At 43.8% G+C, this 21,127-nt stretch overlaps 1 protein-coding gene across 3 annotated transcripts in view; it reads left to right on the top strand.

Moving 5' to 3' along the window:
• The window catches only part of MGMT (O-6-methylguanine-DNA methyltransferase), a 294,215-nt gene that overhangs the window by 11,940 nt on the left and 261,148 nt on the right, over positions 1–21,127 (top strand). For 2 of the 3 annotated variants that reach the window (XM_087862566.1, XM_045809501.2), the window contains exon 2: positions 3,970–4,100. The exons of the other annotated variant lie outside the window; for it this stretch is intronic. In XM_087862566.1, coding sequence (XP_087718692.1) covers positions 3,970–4,100 — 131 coding nt within the window. The remainder of the gene's footprint in view (positions 1–3,969; positions 4,101–21,127) is intronic. 3 annotated transcript variants of the gene reach the window in all.

Genomic DNA, 21,127 nt, shown 5'->3' with positions numbered 1-21,127 from the left:
TGATTAACCTTGAGGGCCATCTTATAATGTAATTATTAATGATTGATTCTGTTTATCCTGGAAATCAATAAGAGAGGCATAATGGTGTGGCACGTGGTTGGGCTCGATTTCGTACGTTTCGTAAACGCAGTTCTGTGACAACAGTGGTATCGGTTTATTACCCAGAGCGGGTTTGATGAATCTGAAGCGTGTGATTAGTTTTATATGATTGTGATATGTGGTGCTCCGTATATGACTTATGTTAATGTGGCAAGCAGTGTTAACGTGGTTAACATGTCCTGCCACTAATAGTCAGGGTGGGGATGGATAGTAATTGATCTTCCTGGGAGTGCTGTAATGTAAAAACAATTCAGGCTGTTTGAAGTATATTTTACAAGTGTGCATTGGGCCTTTGGGATGTTATATTGAAAAACCCAATTGTACAGTTACCATGGGAACCCAATTAGAATAGATTGCTTGATTTTTTTTTTTTTTTTTGGTCTTTCATCTTGACCAAAAATCTAATGTATTTTAAATGTTTTCATATGGAATTGTATTCATACACTGACTTGCTACACCAAAGGATTCTTTTTTTTTTTTTCTCCTTGTTTCTAACTCTAAGCTGAAATAATGATACATTCTCTAGTGGAGCTTTATAAGGAAGTCTCCTGGAGAGACTTAATCAAATTTTTATGGAAAAGTTTGTACAGGTGGCGGTAGAGGTAGAGGTAGTAGAAGGCATTTAAAAAGCTGGGAAAGTGGTTATTTTCCTATGATGTTCCTCTGGTTGTGTTCTGGGTGTCAGAGAATACAGGGTGTTTCTCTGTTCTTCCTCCTGTTTGCAATGGGGGGATTTGGTCCTGAAAGGCTGGGTTGCAGAGGTGGGGTAGGGCCTGGCAGAGTCTCTGGACTCTTCCCTCCACACCAGTGCGCTCGTGGGATTTGGTTTCAGAGACTTTGCACTCTTAAAACTTATTGGAGATCCCAGAGAACTTATGTGAGTCATATATCAAATTACCATGTTAGAAGTTAACGTTGAGAAATTTGAAATTATTATCAATTCACTTAAGCAACAATTAACCTATTACATTTTAATGCAAATAACACATTTTTAAATGGAAAGTAACTATTTTCCATAAAAAACAGTGAAATGAGTGGTATTGGTTTACTTTTATCCCACATCTTTTAAATGACTGCATTAATAGAAGGGAGCTAGACCTCATACCAGCTTCTGTGCTCTGTCTGCTCTGATGCGTTTGGGTTGAAGCATATCAAGAGAGTCTGGCTTCATACAAATAACTGGTAAGGAAGGGCATTTTAATAGCTTTTTCAGATAATTGTGAATATTCTGTGAGATGGCATCAGAACTCGACAAGGAAAGTGTTAGCTTCTTGAAGGTTCTTCACTGTGTGGCATCTGAGCCCTTAGGGAGCTTTTTGTACCCCCTTACATGGAAATCGATTGGTGTGTCTCGCACCTTGAATGATTTTGTTACATCATTCTTTGGTCTTTTGGAAAATATCGGTTTGCTGATTTACGCACATCTTCCAAACGATGACAGGTTTCATAATGCAGTGTTGAAACCCATGCTTGTGGATAGCACCGCCTACCTAAGAATTGGGAGGCTAAGCCGCGGTGGTGGATGCCAGTCTCCCAAAGCTGTAATCATCACTTGAAGCTCTCCATTTACCATTAGCAGCAAATACTGTCAATATGTCACTTGCAGTGATGTGCTCACTTTGTTTATTTTTGAGAAAATGTCTTCGGGATACCCTCGTCTGAATACCCATAGGTCCTTCCTCATTCCTGCAAGTAGAGCTTGTGTTCCGTGGATACGTCGGCCGCTTCTTGGAAGAGCTCCCGCAGCCGGGCAGGTGCGTTCCTGCACACAGGCCCCCATTCCCACTTTGCCACCGAGTGCTCCTGCACACTTTCCGCCTGGGCCCAGAAGACCCAAAACGGTCGAGATTGTGGAATAAAGACCACAAGCTTGATGGCTTCATGCAGACATTCTGACATGAACTGGCTTTTTCCCCCTTGACCTTGAGTTTGTGGAGCAGGAGGGGAGGAGGGTTGCCTCTTACTTTTCACCAGCCGTGTTCACTGCCCTTTCCATCATCCTCAGTCACGGTGAAGCGGGGTCTTCGCGGTGCTTTTCTGCGGGTGCCTCTTGTCACATTGGGGAAGTTTTCTCCTTCGTGTGGTTCACATGCTGAATCACAGTGCTTGACCTGCATGCGCTAAACCGACTGCGTTCCTGGATGACCCCGCTTGGATGTATGGGTATCAGTACTGTCACACTTGCTGAATTCAGTTTGTTACTGTGTTTGAGGATTTGTGTGTCTGTGATTCTGGGGATACTGACCCGTAGCTTTCTTGTCTGGGAGAGTCCAGTTTGGAATTAGAGCAATCCTAGACTCGTGAGGTGAGGTGTCTCTTATTTCCTGGAACAGTTTGTGTGCTGTTAATATTGTTTCTTCTTGGAATGTTTGATAGATTGGCCAATGAGGCCACATAGGCGTCGGGTTTTCTGTTTTGGGAAGGATGTTAACCATGAATTCTGTTTCTTTAGTAGGCAGAGTGTTATTCAAGTCATTTCTTTCTTCCACAGTGACTTTTTGGTAATTTGTGGTTTTCAAGGAACTTGGCCATTTCATCTCACTTGTTTGAATTTATTGGCCCAAAGTTATTTTAATATTCTCTTACTGTCCTTTGAGTGTCTGTAGGATTTAAGTCAGGTCTTTGTTTTTATTACTGATATTGGTAATTTGTGTTTTTCTCCTTTTTTTCTAATTGTTCTAGTTGGTGGTTTGTCCATTTCAGAGAACCAACTGTTGTTATAATTGATTTCCTCTTCCTTTTCTCTTTTACTTATTTCTTCGCTTCTCTTTATTATTCCCTTCTCCTGCCTCCTTTGGGTTCAGTTTACTTTCTCTTTGTCCTTTGCTAAGGTGGGTGCTTAGGTCATTGAGTTGAGCCCTTGGTCTTTTCTCCTGTTGACCCTCAGTGTCGAGTGTTCCCTTGAAGCGTGAAGCTTGCTAGAGCCGCGTCGCGCTGATGGCTGCATTGTCGTCTTACTTTCATTCAGTGCCCTGTGTGTTCTGGTTTCCTTTGCGATTCCTTCTGAGTGCATGGCTTATTTAGAAGTATGTCGTCTCATTTCCAAATAGTCAAGGATTTGCCTGATATCTCTCTGTCACTGGTCTTCCATTTAATTACCTCGTGGTCAGAGGACATACTTTTTATGATTTCAGTCCTAAATTTATTGAGAATTGTTTCGTGGCCCAGAACATGACCTACGTTGGTGAATGTTCTGCAGTTTTTGGGTAGAGTGTTCTTGTATGTGTCAGCTGGGTCGGGATTGTTGATCATGCGGTTCAGGTCCTCTGTCTCGCTGGTCTAGAAATTATTAGCTACAGCTCGAGATTTGTCTGTTTCCCCTTTGATTCTCAGCCCTTGCTTCCTCTGCCTCAAACTTTTTATTAGGTATGTGCATATTTAGAATTTGTATGTCCTCTTGGTGAATGAACCCATTTACTTTTCTGAAATGGCCGCCTTCCGTCTTAATAATAGTGCTTGTTTTGAAATTCCTTGTTTGATACTAAGATGGCTACTCCAGGTTTCTTTTCCTTAGTGTTTCTGTGGCAAATGTTCTTCCACTCATTTATATTTTACTGATTTTGTCATTACCTCTCACATGTGTTTCTCGTAGGCACCATACAGTTGGGTCTCTTGTTTTTAAAAACTCTTATCGAATCAAGACTTTTTAGAAATTGGAGTATTGAGAGCATTTGCGTTATGCAGTTATCAGTAGGGTTGGGTGTAAGTGCGCTGTCTTGCTGTTTGACTTCTGTTTGTGCCATTTGATCTTTTGCCCCCTCATTTTCCTGCCACCTTTTGGATTATTCGGATATATATTTTAATGATTTTAGCTGAACTTCTATCGATACTGTTGGCTTACTGGCTCTTTCTCCATTCTTTTCTTTGTAGTGCTTACTCTGGGCGTCGTGTGCATGTTTAGCGTGTCAGAGTCTGCGCTCACGTGACATTACTCAGCATCACATACAGCGGAGAACCTACGACAGCCGCGTCAGGCTCTCCCGTGTTCCTGTTGGACTCATGTAATACATTTTATTTCTACCTATGCTACAGACTCCAAGATATATTGTCATTTTTGCTTTAGGCAGGGAGTTATCTTTTATTTTTTAATTTTTAAAGATTTTATTTGACACAGAGAGAGAGCTAGCGAGAGAGAGAGCACAAGCAGGGGGAGCAGCACAGGCAGAGGGAGAAGCAGACTCCCTGCTGAGCCAAGGGCCCGATGTGGGACTCGATCCCAGGACTCTGGGAGCATGACCTGAGCTGAAGGCAGACACTTAATTGACTGAGCCACACAGATGCCCAGGAGTTATCTTTTAAGAGATTAAAAATAGGAACCCTCTTTTATATTTATTTGCATATTTTCTGTTTCTCATGCTCTTCATTCCTTTGTGTAAACCCAAGTTTCCATCTGGTATCATTTTTTTTATGCCTAAGGAACTTGCACCAATGTTTCTCAAATGCAGATGTTAGTACATGAACCGTCTTCCTTTTTTCTTCTTTTGAAAAAGCCTTTGTTTTGCTTTTATTATTGAAAGATATTTTGTGGCTTATAGAATTCTAGATTGACCATTTTTTTCCGTTCATGCTTTAAGTATGGTGTTCCATTGTGTCCCGCCTGACATAGCTCCTGGTGACCAGTGTGCTGTCATGCTTCATGTTTTTTCTGTGCTTGGAATCCGTCCTGCTTCCCCCTTCCGGCCACTTGGAAGGTTTTTCTTTATCGCTTTTTTCCCAGCAATTTGATTATGATGTGCCTCAGTTTACTTCTCTTTATGTTTTAATGCTTTGCTTTCGATGAGTTTCTCGCATCTGTGAGTATAGATTTTTCATTTAATTTGAAGAAACAGTTAATATTTTTTCAAATATTTTTCTGCCTTTTTCCTTTTTCTGGGGTGACTCCAATGTACGTCCGATTGCTTAATATTGGTCCACGTGTTACTGATGCTCTGTTCATTTCCTTCCATCTTTTTTTCTCCGCCTGGATAGTTAAAAAAATATTTTGCCTTCATTGTCACTAATTTTTCCCTTCTGCCATATCTAATCTGTTCATCACACCAGGTGTATTTCTCATTTTAGATACCGTATTTTACGTCTAAGTTCCATTAGGGTCCTTTTTATATCTTCTCTCCGCATGTTTTTTATTTCCTCTGTCTTGACCGTGGGGACATACCTATAATAACTGTTTTAACCCAGGCAGGCCGGCTCCAGAGCCCGTGACCTGTAGCACAGGGATTTGTGTCAGCTGTTTAGCCTTCTGTCAGAGGCTTTTCTGTTTGTTTTCTGTTTCTTGACTATATTTGGGTAGTTGTGGTTGCCAGAGAGCTGTGCACAAAGAAAGTCAAGTATGCCAGGAAACCTAGGCTGAGGCTAGATTATGCAAGTACAGGTGAACTCTGTCAGTGAGCATACAGGCAGCCATGGTGAAAAGGGAAGTAGGAGCTACCCAGCACTCATTGTATAATTAGTACATAAATATCATCTATTCAGGAGAGAGAAACCTTTTCCTGTGAGAGGAATTTGTCCTAAAGTTTTAAGTAAGGGATAGTAAGGAATTTAGTGTTGGCTTTTTTAAATGACCAAATGCAGAAATGGTTTTTGTATGACTTTCTTTTCCTTTGTTTTCTTGTGGATCCTCAATTTAAACTGAAGGTATCGTGTTGTTTAGGGAACTGACAATGACAGTCGAGCGAGACATGTTCCAGTGGTCTTCCTCGATTGGGTGGAGGATGGAAGAGGGTCAGAGAGGAATGCATGGAGAGAGGGTCTTCTCAGGAGGAGTCTGTCACCCAGGAGTCTGATGTAAGTCTGCTGAGGAACGTTAGGAGAGGATACGGGTCAGCTGCCAGTGGGCTGCCAGAGCCGTCCCTCCTGTTGCTGCCCTGCCCTGCTGGTTCCCGTGCCCTTCGACTCCGGCAGTGTGTTCTGCTCACACTAGATCCAGGTCAGCAGTGAGAATGACACACAGGTGGTCCCAGGTGGCAGGTGTTGGGTTAAGCTGGTAGAAATGGGTTGACTCTCTGTTAAGAAATTTAAAGAACTTTATCCGTATTTTTACTCCAAAGGAGGGCCATTTCAACTGAATACTGAGAGAACCAGAATTGGAAAGTCAGAGGAAATCAAGGGCCTCTTGAACTCAGGGTATTTTTCCCTTGTCACTGTTGCTGTTTTTAAGGCATGGCGTCACTAGAAGCATGCTCTGCTGAAGGCTGTCATTGTGGCATTTTCAGGCTGTGGAAGACGAGACCAGACAGGAGGAGAGTGTGTTCCTTCCTGCCTGAATTCACACACCACTGCCGTTAATGCCTCTGCCAGCCCAGACCTTCATCAATTAAATTTAATAGTGGTGATAACATTAACCCCCTGCATTGCTGTCTACCTGACCATCTAGAGAGCTCACTGCAGCACTGCATCTGAGAAATCAATCAGTGGCAGCTGTCCTTTGTCCCCGGTTTCTCGGGTAGCTAGTATGAACTACTTGGCACGCAGAGCTAGCCTGGTGGTTTGCACTGTTTCTCTCTCAGCCACGTGCACACCTGAGAAGAAAAGACTCAACATGCGCCCTACAAGTGGGACGTGCAGGTTGCTGAGAGGATACGCCTGTGCTGTCACCACCGTCCGTCCCCCCCGACCAGTGTGAGAACCGTGCACAGCCATGATTGTATGATGCTTGCCAAATACTCCCTGAAATGAGCATGGTACCTCCTACCATATGTGAATGGCCACATCACTTCCGCAATCCCACATCTCAGGGGCTGCAGGAGAAGTAAGGGGAAAATGTGTTAACTGCCTAGTTTTGGGTTACATATAAACTTTGCCCACGTGGACCAACGCGGTGTGCTAGTGTGCAACAGAAATGAACCTGTTTCTGTCTGCGGTGACGGAGTCGTGCAGGTGTGCGGTGTGCTAGTGTGCAACAGAAATGAACCCGTTTCTGTCTGTGGTGACGGAGTCGTGCAGGTGTGCGGTGTGCTAGCGTGCAACAGAAATGAACCCGTTTCTGTCTGCAGTGACAGAGTCATGCAGGTGTGCAGTGTGCTAGCGTGCAAGAGAAATGAACCCGTTTCTGTCTGCGGTGACGGAGTTGTGCAGGTGCGCGGTGTGCTAGCATGCAACAGAAATGAACCCGTTTCTGTCTGCGGTGACAGAGTTGTGCAAGTGTGTGGTGTGCTAGCGTGCAACAGAAATGAACCTGTTTCTGTCTGTGGTGACGGAGTCGTGCAGGTGTGCGGTGTGCTAGCGTGCAACAGAAATGAACCCGTTTCTGTCTGCGGTGACAGAGTCATGCAGGTGTGCAGTGTGCTAGCGTGCAAGAGAAATGAACCCGTTTCTGTCTGCGGTGACGGAGTTGTGCAGGTGCGCGGTGTGCTAGCATGCAACAGAAATGAACCCGTTTCTGTCTGCGGTGACAGAGTTGTGCAAGTGTGTGGTGTGCTAGTGTGCAACAGAAATGAACCCGCTTCTGTCTGTGGTGACGGAGTTGTGCAAGTGTCTCTTAGCATGGTCTTGAGCCCTTATTAAAAGCACTCTTTGCTCTTTTCCAGTCACCAGATGTGCGTCTTCTTCAGGTATTGTCATTTTCCCAGCGTACAGGATTTCGGCTTCGGTGTGGTTTGCTATATTAATTTGATCTTGAGTGGTTTTCTGGTGCAGTGGTTTTTTTTTTTTCTTTTTTCTTCCTCCTTTCCCTCCCTCCTTTCCTCTTTCCTTCCTTCATTTTTCCTTTTAAAATTATGTGTTGTTTGATACACACCAACGAGTGCGTGAGATGTCTAAGCTGTGAAGTACAGACGATAATCAGGACACCGGCCAGCTCAGTGCTGATTCAGGAAGCATCGCACCACCTGTCCTGGGGAGGGCATCTGTGCACCTCTCCTCCTGTCCTGCCCCCCCCTTCTGTTATGGCTGTTCTGAAGTTTGTGTTTATCTTTCTCTTACTTTTTAGATGTGTATGGTTTGACCATCTACCCAGCTGCTTTTCAACAAGATCCCATTTAGCGTGGCTCATTTGGACTTTTATAAAGAGCATGTGATGTGCTCTGAGTGTTCTAGCCTTGCTTTCTTCCGCTCAGAATACCGTGTGAGCTGTGCGTGGCTACATACGCCGTCTTCACGTCCCAGCGTCTCCCCACGTGACTGTGCCTCTGTTTGCTTGTGTATTTGTCTGTGTTTGGTCCCCGGGCGCTTGGGTTGTTCCCAGTGTTTGCTGGTCACCCACGGCAGCTATGATCACGCTCGTACGAGGCTTCCAGTGCACATCTACGACCGTTCCTCCTTGCTGTTCACTCAAGGGCACAACTCCTGCACCGTCCCTCTTCAGTGTTACAGGACAGTAACTGTTTTGTAAAGTGGTTGAAGCACATTAGACTCCTATCAGTTGATGTTCCCTGACCCAAACTTGGAATTTCCTTAATCACTGCTAACTACCGGCTCGAAAGTAATGGTCTCGTTGTGATCCTCACTTTCGTCTCTCTGATTACCAGTGACTTTGCGCAGCTTTCACGTCGCCATTCGTGATTCCTCTTGCCGAGTGTGTGCTCGTACCCTCTTGCCTGTATTTCTACTGAGGTATCCTTTTCTTATTGATTGACAGGAGGATTTTACCTTCTGGATTCGAGGGCTTTGTCACATGGGCACTGTTACTGCCCCTCAGTGCGTGGCTTACCTTTCAGTGGACAGGGGTTCTTAATTTTCATGTAGTCGAACATAATTGAATTTGTGATTCTTTTCCTTTATAGTGCTATTTCTGTACTGATAGCACATTATATTAATTACCATAGCTTTAGGCTAACTCTTAACGTTGGTGGCGTTAAGTCTTCCCATCTTGCTCGTCCGTACAAATTTCAGAATCAGTTTGTCAGATTCTTAGAAAGAAGCCTTTGGTGTTTTGATTGGAGCTGCTTACATCTATAATTAATTAATTAATGTGGGGAGAATAACATCTTCATGATGTGACTCTTCCTCCTGAATGTGCTGTATCTTTCCTATATATTTATTTAGGTCTTCTTTAGTGTCTGCTTATTTTTAATAGCTTCTTTCATGAAGAGCTTGCCCCACTTTGGTGATGTTTTCCCCAGGTCCTTATTGTATTTGTTGCTATCATAAATGGTGTCTCTCTCTCTCTCTCTCTTTTTTTTTAAGGTAATCCTTTCTTTGTGATTGGTACATGGAAATGCTGTATTGATTTTTGTATGCTCATCTTATATTTAGTTTCTTTGCTAAATTCTCTCTTTAATATACTGTATGAATATTCTTGAATTTTCTGTGTAGACGATCAGTCATACTATCTATGAATGAGAGTTGGCTTCTTGCCTTCCACTCTGTTAATTAATCATTTACTTCTTTAATTTGCCATGTTGTGCTAGCTAGGGCCTCCACAACCATGGTCAGTAAAGATATGGTCATAATTTATATATTTACCTTGTTGCTTATTTTAAAGAGAAAGCTGTTAATTTTTCACCAACAAAAATGAAGTTTTTTATAGGCTTTTGGTAGAAAGGAAGCTTCCTTTTTTTTTTTTTTCTTTTGGTTGTCTGAAAAATTTTTAAAAATCATTGGTAGGCTCTGAACTTTACTAAATTATTTTTCTGCATCTATCAAAATGATGATGTGATTCCCACCCCCTATGTCTGTTGATGTGGGTAATTACTTCTATAGATTTATTAATGTTAAATCATTTTTGCATTTCAGGGATGAACTTGCCCACTAAGCATCATCTGGGCTAGGCTTACTGATTTTTTGTTTGGGGTTTTTGCATCTGTGTTTACGAATGAGATTGCCCATTCTTTTCCTTTCTTATAGCATCCCTGTGTGGTCTGGGTTTCAAAGATAACGGACTCATGAATAGATTGGCCATCCTCTATTTTCTTTTCTCTTGAAGAATTTAGATAAAAATGATCTTTTCTTTCAAAATTTGGTACATTTTGCCTTTGTAACCCAGTATTTGTGGGAAGACTTTTAAATTAGTGATTTAATTGCTTTTTTAGTTATAAGATTATTTAGTTTTTTTAAAGCTATAGTTAGGTTAATTACTTTAAGCCAGATTTTCAATTTTTGAAAGGGAAAACAGTTCATTGTTTTCTCACAAGTTTTAAATCTCTGTTATTGTGTTTCCTGTTTTCATTCCTTATATTGCTTATTTTCACATTCTCTTCTTTCTGCTTGTCCTATCTTAGGAGATGTTTGCCTATCCTTGTAGCCTTTAGGAACCAGAGTTGACTGTGGTCCCACGTATTGTGTCTTAGATCTAATAATTGCTCGTAAGTTTCTGCCTGCTATTTCCTCCTGTTTCTTATTCTCTGTCCTGTTTCTGACTTCCAGATTAAAGGCTTACCTTACGTTTTGACCCCTTGCCTTTGCTGATTTCACATAGCGTCCTCCGTGTCCTGCTTCCCTGCGTTTAAAAGTTGTAGTAGGTCTGTTTTCATTGTTATGCCTTTTCAAGTATCTTTTAAGTTTCAGTATGATTTCCTGCTTAGAAAATGAGTTATTTGGAAGTATTTTTAAATTTTGAGACATGGAGTTTTTATTTATGACTTTGTTATTAATTTCTGTGGTAGGTTAATACTAAGGTGGCTCCTATGACCTTCACCTCCTGTTGTTGCTCCTGCGATTGCTGCCTTTTGTGGAAAAGGGGATTTTACAAATGCAGCTGAGGCTGCTTGTCAGTTGACCTAGAGATAGGGAGAGTCTGGGAGTGGTCCTGACCTAATAATCTCATGGGCTCCTTCCAAGTGGTGAGTTTTCCCGGTGGTGGTGGGAGAGGGCGTGGGTCGCAGGCAGGAGAGGGTGCTGTCTGTGCTGAGGTGGCAGGGGTGGAGGGGCAAGGTGCTGAGAGCGGTCACACCCCTGCCAGACAATGGGGCCCCAGCCCTCCAGCTGAGGGACCCGGCTTCCACGGCCACCCACACGTGCTGGCAAAGCGGACTCCCACCCAGCCTGCAGCTAAGAATCAGCCCTGCGGACACCGGAGCATGGTCTCAGACCCTGAGCAGAGGCTCTGGGCTGGACCAGTGGCACTTCTGAGGCAGAGGATGTCAGATGACAAATAGGGGGTGTTTGGACCACGACGTTTGCAGTAAATTCTTTTCACAGCAATAGCAGATTAATATACTTTTAATTGTATCACGGTGGGTGTATGAGGCCCAGAGGCTGCCGCCGCCGGTGTCCAGCCTTGCACGAGGGTTGTCTGCCTCCTGGCCACACGTGCGGGGAGGGTGTGTCTGTCTTCGTTCAGGACCGTGCGGAGCCCACACGGCTGCATCGGTGGTGGGTCCGGGTGTCGCACCCCCACACCAGCGTTCCTGGTTTTCTTCTTTCACTAACTGAGTTAATACTGTCAGGATGTTGTCCTTTCTCTTTTTTTATGATCAGTCTGTCAGTTTACTTATTTCAGTGGACTGACCTTCGGTTTTGTTGTTGTCCTTCTTGTTTTTCTGTCTTATGCTTAATTTCTGTTCTTGCTCTTATTTCCTTCCATCTGTTTTCTTTGAATTTCATTTGGTGTTTTTGTTTTTCAGGTTTTTGAGATGGAAGCTCACTTGATTTTCAGCCTCTCTTCTTTTTCAGATGGACTTACAGAGCTATACATTTCTTCTGATGTGAATGCAGCTCTGGCTGCATTCTGTAAATACTGACACTCCTATTTTTATATTCACTCAGTTCAAAATATTTTCTAAGTCTGTTATATTAAATGTTTAACCCCAGAGTATTTAGCTGTGTGTGCCTTACTTTCCAAAAGTTGTTGTTTTTTTCCAGTTATCCTTTTGTTAGTGATTTTTGGTCCAGTGTCACTGCAGGTCGTGCTTGCGGCCGGTCTGACTTCAGTCCTTGCGGTGTGCTGAGACTTGCTGTGGAACAGTGCAGGAGAGGGGCTGGTGAGCCCTGGAAGAGAGTGTGCGTTCTGCAGTTGCTGGGGGCGGCATTCTAGGTATGACCCTTCACAGGCTGGGTAAGGCACACCTCTCCCGTAAGCTTTATGACCTCTTTGCCTGCGTGCCCGCATCAGCTACTGAGAGAGAGAGATGTGTTAAGATCTCAAATTATTGGGGCTCCTGAGTGGCTCAGTCGTTAAGCGTCTGCCTTCAGCTCAGGGCGTGATCCCGGTGTTCTGGGATCGAGCCCCACATCAGGCTCCTCCGCTGGGAGCCTGCTTCTCCCTCTCCCACTCCCCCTGCTTGTGTTCCCTCTCTCGCTGCCTGTCTCTCTCTGTCAAATAAATAAATAAAATCTTTTAAAAAAAAATCTCAAATTATGTTTTTGGTTTTTCTGCTGCTTTAGTTTTGTCTTTTCCCTAATATATTTTTAGACTGTGTTATTAGGTGGGTACACATTTCACACTGTTAGGTCTTCCTTTGGACTGCCCTGTCGATTGCTATGAAGTGAACCTTTATACTGCAGTTAAAACTTCTTCCCTTAGCATCTTCATTGGCTAGGGTTTTTTTTATTGTGGTAAAACACATAAATTTACCATTGTAACCATTTCTAAGTAAGTAGTTCCGTAGTACTCAGTATATTCACACTGTTGTGCTCCAGGTCTCCAGAAGGTTTCCATCTTGCAGCCTTGAAATTGTTGTACCCGGGCAGGTAACTCCCCGTTTCACCCTCCCCCTAGCCCCTGGCAACATAATTTTCTGTTTTTGTGAATTTGACTCCTCTCGGTACCTCATAGAAGCGGACTCCTACAGCATTTGTGTCCTTGTGACTGGCTCCTTCCACTTAGCAGGTGTCCTCGCGGTGCGCCCGTGCGTGCTTGTGCTGTTTTGCCAGTGAAACAGAGACTTTGTTATGGGGGATGTATGTCACAGATCGGCTGGAAGACAGCCTGGCCGAGAGCGAGTTTCTCCCTTCCTTCCCCTTGTTTTTTCTTCTGTTTAGACCCTCCACGGATTAGGTGAGACCCACCTGCGTTGAGGAGTGGAGTCTGCTTTACTCTATATACTGATTCAGATGCTTCTCTCAGTCTGCAAACCCTCAGAGACATACCCAGAAATCGTGTCTAACCAAACGGCTGGACGCCCTGTGGTGCAGTCAGATTGACACGTGACCATACAGGTCATACATGCCCCCACCACATTTTATGTTCTCCCTCTGATAGACTCTTGCGTTGCTTCCTCCTCTCGGCCATTGTGGATAATGCTGCTCTGAACGTGGGGTGCAAGTATCTCTTCAGGTCCCTGCTTTCACCGCTTCTTTTGGATGTACACCCAGCTGTGGACTTGCTGGGCCACGTGGTAGTTGTGAATTTTTGAGGAAACTCCTTACCTCCTGTAGGAAGTACATCATTTTCCACTGCTCCCAGCAGTGCTCAGGGGCTCCAGATTTTCCCTATCCTGGCCAACATTTGTTATTCTGCTTTTTTTAATAGCAGCACCCTTACAGGTGCAAAATGTGCATTGTCTGGCGTTACTGTTATTATACGCGACTTCTTTCGATCAGATCTGAATGCTGTTTCTTTTTCCATCCTTCACGTTCAGCCTTTGTCCTTATATTTAAAGTGTGTAAATAGCGTGTGGGTTTTTAAAATATCTGGCATAATAAGCTTCATTTTTTTAGTCCGGTCACATTAAAATCACAGGGGTGCCTGGGTGGCTCAGTCTGTTAAGTGTCCAACGCTTGATTTCGGCTCAGGTCATGATCTCGGGGTCATGAGATAGAGCCCCTCGTTGGGCTGCGCACTGGATGTGGAGTCTGCTTGGGATTCTCTTTCTCCCTCTGCCCCCACCTGCCCACCCTGCCACTGCCTGCTCGCGCACACGCAGTCTCTCTCTCAAAATGATAGTAGTTGCAGGTGTAGTTGAGTTTAATCCTGTCATTTTGCTATTTGTCTTGTACTTGACCCGTATCTCTTGCTCCTTTATTTCTACTTTATTTTGCTTTCTTTTAGATTAATAAAATATTTTTTATTCTTCATTTTCCTCATCTATTACCTTTCTCATTCTACAGACCTTTTTGCTCTGTTAGTTATTCACCTAGAGATTGCAGTGTGAATCCTTGCCTTGCTAACGCTCACCTAAAACTGCCCTTCACCATGTCCGGAACGATGAGGTGCTTCATAGAGGTTTCTTCTATTTACCTCCGACCCAGCTTTTGTGCTCTTGGGTTCAATTCAAATACTCTAAAAGTTATCATCATCATCATCGTCTTCGTCGTTGTTTTCAACATTTAATACTCATGCAGATTTATGTGATCGATTGATTGATTGGTGGGTTTTGTTCCTGTCTCTGTTACTGTGCTTCCGTGTGGGATGATTTCCTTCTTCTTGAAGGTCTGCTAAGTTTTCTCCCTCCCTTCCTCCCTGTCTTTCTATCTTTCTTTCTGTCTTTCTCTCTTTGTCTTTTCCTTCCTTCCTTCCTTCCTTCCTTCCTTCCTTCCTTCCTTCCTTCCTGCTGGTCACCTGGCAGCGGTCAGAATGAGTCTTGGACACGTTATCTTCCCTCCCTGCAAGAGTAGGGTAATGGTTGTTGATTCTTGAGTTACTTTATTTCAAGTGTGCCCTTCACTTTCTCCTGGTTTCCAGGGTTTCTGTGGAAAAGTCAGCTGTCAGCTCTGTTGCTCCTTGGAAGCTCACGTGAATCTTTGACCGGGCTGCTGTGGTTTTCTGTCTGGTTTGAAGCTAATTAACTGTGTTTTGTGTAGTTGTGATTTTTCTTCAGGTTTCTTCCACTGGAGTTTGCTGAGTTTCTTCAATCCCCGGGTTGCTGTTCTCGGTTTCGGAAAATTCTTGACTCATTTCTGTGATTATTGTTGCTTTCCTGCTGATTGTCTCTCATCTGTAGTGCTCCTGTTTTCCTCCCGCCCGTCCTCCCATCCGTGCACCGGCTTGGACGTTTTCCATGCACCTGTCGTGCGGCTCACAAGGCCTGTGCTCTGCTCCACTCAGCCTCCCATAGTCTTATCTGGAGTTCCCTGTTCCAGAGTTGGCATTTTCCAGTTCTGTGAAAGGCCCATTCCATTTTTAATGTGTGTTTCAATTCCGTATTTAAAACCCTCTAGTTTCTCATTCACTTTGTCTTTTCCCCTTAGTTTCAAACATATTAATCATAATTATTTCAAAGGTTTTGTGTGCTGACACCAGTATCTTGGACATCCATTCTGCTGTTGTTTTATGGTTTTTTTCCTTCTCTTCGTTGTGAGGTACACGTACACATCTGTGCACACATACCACGTGCACACCCTCTCACACACACACAGATAATTTCTGTACGTGGGACAATCACAGTTTTGTGTTTGGTTTTTACATCCGACTTTTTGTCATAAGTACTCTCCATACGATTGAACTTCTGCCAGCGTTATTTCTAGAGATGCCGCAGTGTCCCGCTGTAACGTAACGTAATGTAACATTCTTTAATTGTTGGATATTTAGGGCATTTCCACATCTGAGACTCTGTCCTAAAGAACTAATTAAAGTTTTGTCAGAAAGATGTTTAATGTGGTATTTTTGAGAACGAAGACAAGTAGAGAAGGTATTTGAAGTGTTGGGTTGAGGAGTTGCTCACCGGCCTCCCGGCTTCTTGAGTTCGGCAACTGTGCTTATGGTTTTGGATCCCTGGTAGTGTGAGCCCCATTGACGGGTGTCATCTCAAGCCTCATCCACCAGCTGCTTGTCGGGTGCTTGTGGGTGGGATGTGTGCTGGGGCTTGCATCTGACCCTGAACCAGGCCCTGACCACGTGGACTTTGGCTTACCATGGCAGAAGTGAAGGACACGCTCCGTGGCCAGCCACGTGTTCTATGGCCCTCGTGAGCTCTGGGCTCCTTGTTTTCAGTGACATCAGCTCATTACCCCCTGGTCTCAGTTTCCCTCCTCTGTAAGGTGACAGTGTTGGCAGCTATGGAAACGTATGTCCATGACATCCAGCATGAGCCACTAGTCACATGTGCCACCAGACACTTGAAATGTGGGGAGTATGACTTAGGAATGGAATTTTTAACTTTTCTCACATTTTAATTGATTTACATTTAAACGCGTGGCCCCGTGTGGCTAGCAGCTGCAGTACTGGGCAGCCTGGTCTGGGTGGGGTCAGTGTTCACTGAATGGTCTTCATCCACACTCTTATTCTGACATTTGCTGTCTTCGCTTATCTTTACTTTTATTTATTTATTTTCTCATTAGTGCTCCGAGTATTAGATATTCTGTGTACGAACAGATTACATACACACTGTTCCCTCTCCGCGCTGTTTTAACAGGGGCATCTTCTCCGCGGGGAGAGTAATTTGCCTGAACAGGAGGCTAAAAATATAAAGTAGGCTGAATTAGAAAAGAAGGGATTTTGCTGGAAAGTAGCTTGTGTCGCAAAACCATTGAAGTAGGTGGAGGCATTGCTGGCCAGACACACGGTACCTGCGATTAGCTCTGCGACTTCTCTTTGGCCGGGTTTCAGACTTTTGTCAAAATTAACAATTTAAATGTATGATTCAGTTTTCTCTTGTAAGTAATTGCTGTTTATAAATGAGACTAGTTTCTCTTTGAATTTATGGTACAAATAACATGATTTATAGTTACAGATCTCTTGATCCTCTGGGTCCAGGCAAAATAAATGTAGTATCTAATGCTGGAATTAGGCAGGGTTTTAATGCGTATCTTAAAATATCTGCTTCGTAAAAGTGGGTTAAGTTATTTTAGAAACTATAAATAGTCACTTGGTAATTAGGTGTTTGGGTTTATTTGTTATAATGGAGTGCTTATTAAAGTTCAGTGCGTTTTTACCCCATGGATCAGAAGCTTTTATAGGCCAAGTGATAAGACGCATTTTCTACATTTCGCTTGCTCATTATGACTCATTACAGATGACAGATGGTCTACTCAACTTTCAAATTCCTGTTTGCTTGTGGAGAATGAAAGTTCTCATCTCTTCTGATCGGGCATACTCCAAAATTCTGGACCCGTTTTATATAACCTTATACTATATCTCATCGTCAAAAGGGAGAAGTGATAACACAGACTTGCTCTCGCCAGACTGTGGTCTGTCCTGGCTTATCTCTTTCTGCCAGGATTCTTCCTTTTTTTCTAGACAGAGCTTCCTCATGTAGTTAAGATGACATCAGGACTTCATCGGGGTGCCGGTTCCTGCAGACATAGCCCTGTGTCTGGTCACAGAGACTGTAATGCCATCACCGACCAGTTTGGTGTCTTCCCTCGTCCAGCGGGGTGGCACCGACAAGATTGATGTCACATTGTACACTCCGGGAGCTCTGGCCCGGCTGGGGACAGGCACTAGCGCACCTGCCTGTGTGCGTGGCCGCGTTTGGAGAGCACACAGTGACGGACACAGTGGGATTGTAGTATTTGCCATCTGGACTCTTCCTTTTAATTTTATCCTCATCATTTTTAAGAAAAGAAAATTGATGATTTGTGTGTTTGGAATCAAACATCATTACACACGGAAAACTGTGTTTTATAAGTATTTACAGGAAGCACCAGTGTCTGGAATTTCAGTCACTCTGAATCTTCCTCCAGCCCACTCCCCTCCAGAAGCCACTTTGATCCACCTTAGTCCTGCGTGGATTTTATTTGCTCTTCTCATGTGATCCAATAACAAAAGTACATTTAAAAATTTATGCATGTTTAATGAATGGCCACTGAGAGGAGAGACTACTTTTATAACAAGATTAATACCTTGGCTCAAGGGACATAACATTTTAGTAAAATCAAAATTTGTGTAGTTATCCTAGCTGTGCTTTCAACCTCTGGCTTCCTTATAAAAATGTCTAAATAAAATACTGATATCCGTCTCCGGCTCTGAGTCCCATCTGTGTTACGTGGCCTGACCTGGCACCCACCCAGGGTCTGATGTCTGGGCCAGGGTCTCTGGGTGCCTGTCACCTCAGCCTGTGCGACCGTGGAGCGTGGGAGTGTGCGCCAGTGCCAGCGGTCTCCATGCTTAGATGGTTCTGGAAAGATGTAGTGTTTTGTGTTGTTTTAAATAAACTCATACATAGTCTTTCCCCTTTAATTACTACATCTTCATGTAGTGGTCTTGATTTTTTTTTTTATTTCTTTTTTTGCTGAGAGAGTCCTATTAGGGTGGAAGCTATAGAGCAGATATTCTGAATGGTTTCTCATTTTGAGAAGGAGGAGTCTCATTTCTTCATCTGATTTATAATGTGATAGAGAGCTGCTGGCCAGCCAACACTAATGTCAATTTATGATCTGTGTCATCTTTTATTTCCCAGCCCCAGACCTGGATCCCTGTACCCACCAACGCGTCTCCGAGGCAAACACACAGCACCGTCGTTCTGAATCCCAGAGGCTGCAGGGAGCAGTTTTCATTGAGAATTTTGATGCGTGTCTGCCAGCCTTCCCCAGTCTGCAGGTGGTGTGCCCTTGTAGGGGCGGCTGATGAGGGCCCATCGCCCCATTGCTCAGTGGCCGGTCTTTGGGGTCAGGGTAGAGCCTGCATGGACACAGATACCAGTAGAACGGGGTTTTTTGCCTTTTTATTTGAGCAGTTTTACACTTGTAGAAGCGTTTCTCTGCACCGTCCATCTAGTGTCGTCCAGGGTTGACACCTTCCATCAGCTTGCATAACCTCGTGTGGTTACCACCGCCAGGGAACGACGTACAACGCGTTGGTGTATTTGTCAGTGTCGGATACTGCTCCAAGCCTTGTTCACGACTCACCACGTGTCCCGCTCCTGTCATTTTTCTGTTCTGCCGTCCAGCCCAAGACCCCACACAGCATTTAGTGACCATCTGTCCCTCGTTTCTACTCTGCGACAGTTCCTCTGTCTTTGCTTGTGACCTGGATGCATTCGATGAACGCTGGTCAAGTATTTAGTAGGATGTCCCTGATTTGGCCTTTTGATGTTGTCTCATGATCAGGTTGAGTTTCCCATTCTTGTTAAAAAGAGCACGGAGGTGATAGTCCGTCTCAAGGCCTCGCGCCATGAGGCATATGACGTCCACACGTCAGTCACCGGGAATGCTAACCTTGCTCACTTGGTTAAGCTGTGATCTGTCATGTCTCTCCAGCCATAGAGTTACGATTTCACCCTGTGTAGTTGAGAAGTACATTGGGGGAGATACTTTGAAACCACACAGACTTCTTGGTTCTCAGGCTTTCACCCACTGATTTTTGCATCTGTCGATGTATCTTGCCTGCAACAATTATTGCTGTGTTTTTTGTCTGATGTTACGTATTTCCTTCATTCTTTCTTCATTTACTACTTGGAATTCTTAAGGAAGAGCTGTTTTTTCTCTCCCATTGATTCTGTGTGATGAATTATTGGTACTAGAATGGACTCTTGGGTATTCTTTCATACTGTGGATTTTAGGCAGTACTGTCTTTACTTATGTTGTTACTCAGACAGCTTTGACAGCGGCTCCTTGGGGTTGACTCCTGTGTCTCTGAGATATGCCCATCCTTCTTTAGTACTTCTTACTTTCTGGCACCACATGTAATCCACACGCATCTTATATTTTCCTTGCCTCAGCCCTGGATTCGGTCACTTCCGGCAGGAGCCCGAGTACCTTTTCCTGGAAGATGATATTTAGAAACCCAAATCTGGGCCCAGGAGTGCTTGTTGGTGCTGAGGTGCTGTGGCTCTGACCCTTCTCCGTGGACAGGACCCATGCCTGCACATCATCATGCATCCTGTGTTTACTTCTCTGTCTGTCATCTGCATGCATATTTAAACACTCTTGAGTTTGTCTTGACACTGCCAATTCAAATCCAACACAGCAGGTTTCCTTGTAGCCTGCACCCTTCCCCTATAGTGAGAACCCTGGCTCTCGTGATCCTCAGTGTACTCTCTACGTAACGGGAAGTAAACAGACTTGGGGAAGCGTGTGTCTGTCACTGCGTTGCGATCACCAGTGCAGATCGGGTCTGCTAGGTGAAATCCTGTTTGTGAAGGAGAGCATATCTTGTCCTTGCTTGGCAAAAAAAAGTAGTCTACAGAATTCTTCTAAACTACTCATGTAAGTGTGGTTAGGAACTTGGGGTTGAGGTTGGACTAGGATAGACAGAAAATGAACTGCCTTTGTTTCAAAATAGATGGCATGCTTCCAAATAGGGGGACCAGCTAACTTGCTTATTTTTCAAATATCCAAATGTTGCATGTTGAGAAGAAATTAAAAGAAATATTGAGGGTCCTCTACTATTAATTTTATGTGAATAATAATTTTCTTTTATTTCTCTACTTATTTAGAGCTGTTTTTTGTTGTTGTTCTTACCCATTTTCTTTTAATTCCCATTTTTTGTTGGATTGGTTCTTTTTACCTATATGTGATTCATTATGAATCTTACTTCTGTTTGTGATAAACACAGATACTAAATTTTCATGGCATGAACATGAAGCCCTCTGAAAGTTCTAGTTGCACTTTATTATAGCAGAGGTCGTACCATATTCATACTTAGAGGTGTGGCAGTCGAAAGTTTTAAAAGTATTCTGTGTCTTTATGGACACTGTGGGATGTAAGGTCTTACACCTGACTCCTATTTCATGAAGTTTTCTTACTAGAATTGTGTTTACTGGTGGCAAAGGACCATAAAACTTAGCTGACACAAATACAAACTTATCATTGTTAGTTTTCATCAGATGAGGATTGGAAGTTGTTGGACATCTTTATGAAGTGTCCAGATCTTGGCGTAGGGAGGGCAGGGCATTTAGAGGTCTGTGCATAATTCCCCACGTTCCTTCCCTGGCTATGGTGGTCAGGCTAGTGGGCGATGTCTTGGAGATGAACCCAGACCCGCACTGGATATTTGGTGGTATTTGTCACTGCAGAATAACCAAGCCTGTTCTGACTGATATAGTGAGGATTGCGTCTGTGTCTAGGAGATAGTTATGAGTCTGGCAAAAGTGTAGGCTTTGAAATGTGTTGGATTTGACCTTGAATACACACCTACTACTTGCGTGCTGTGCCCTTGGGTTGGTTGCTTAACCTCCCAATCTGTTTTCTCATCTACAGGTAATTTGTTCTACCCTAGGTTTGCTGGGAGGAGTAAATGAGATAATGTATGTAAAGCGCCTGGCCCCGTGCCAGGCATATGCAGCTAATCAATCCCATTCCTACCCGCTAGACCTTCTGATAGTCCCTTGGCATG

The sequence above is a fragment of the Ursus americanus genome, chromosome 6 (assembly GCF_024610735.1).
Source record: "Ursus americanus isolate L20-20 chromosome 6, mUrsAme1.1.p, whole genome shotgun sequence".
Classification (NCBI taxonomy): Eukaryota; Metazoa; Chordata; class Mammalia; order Carnivora; family Ursidae; genus Ursus; species Ursus americanus.
This window is presented reverse-complemented; position numbering and strand designations above follow the sequence as displayed.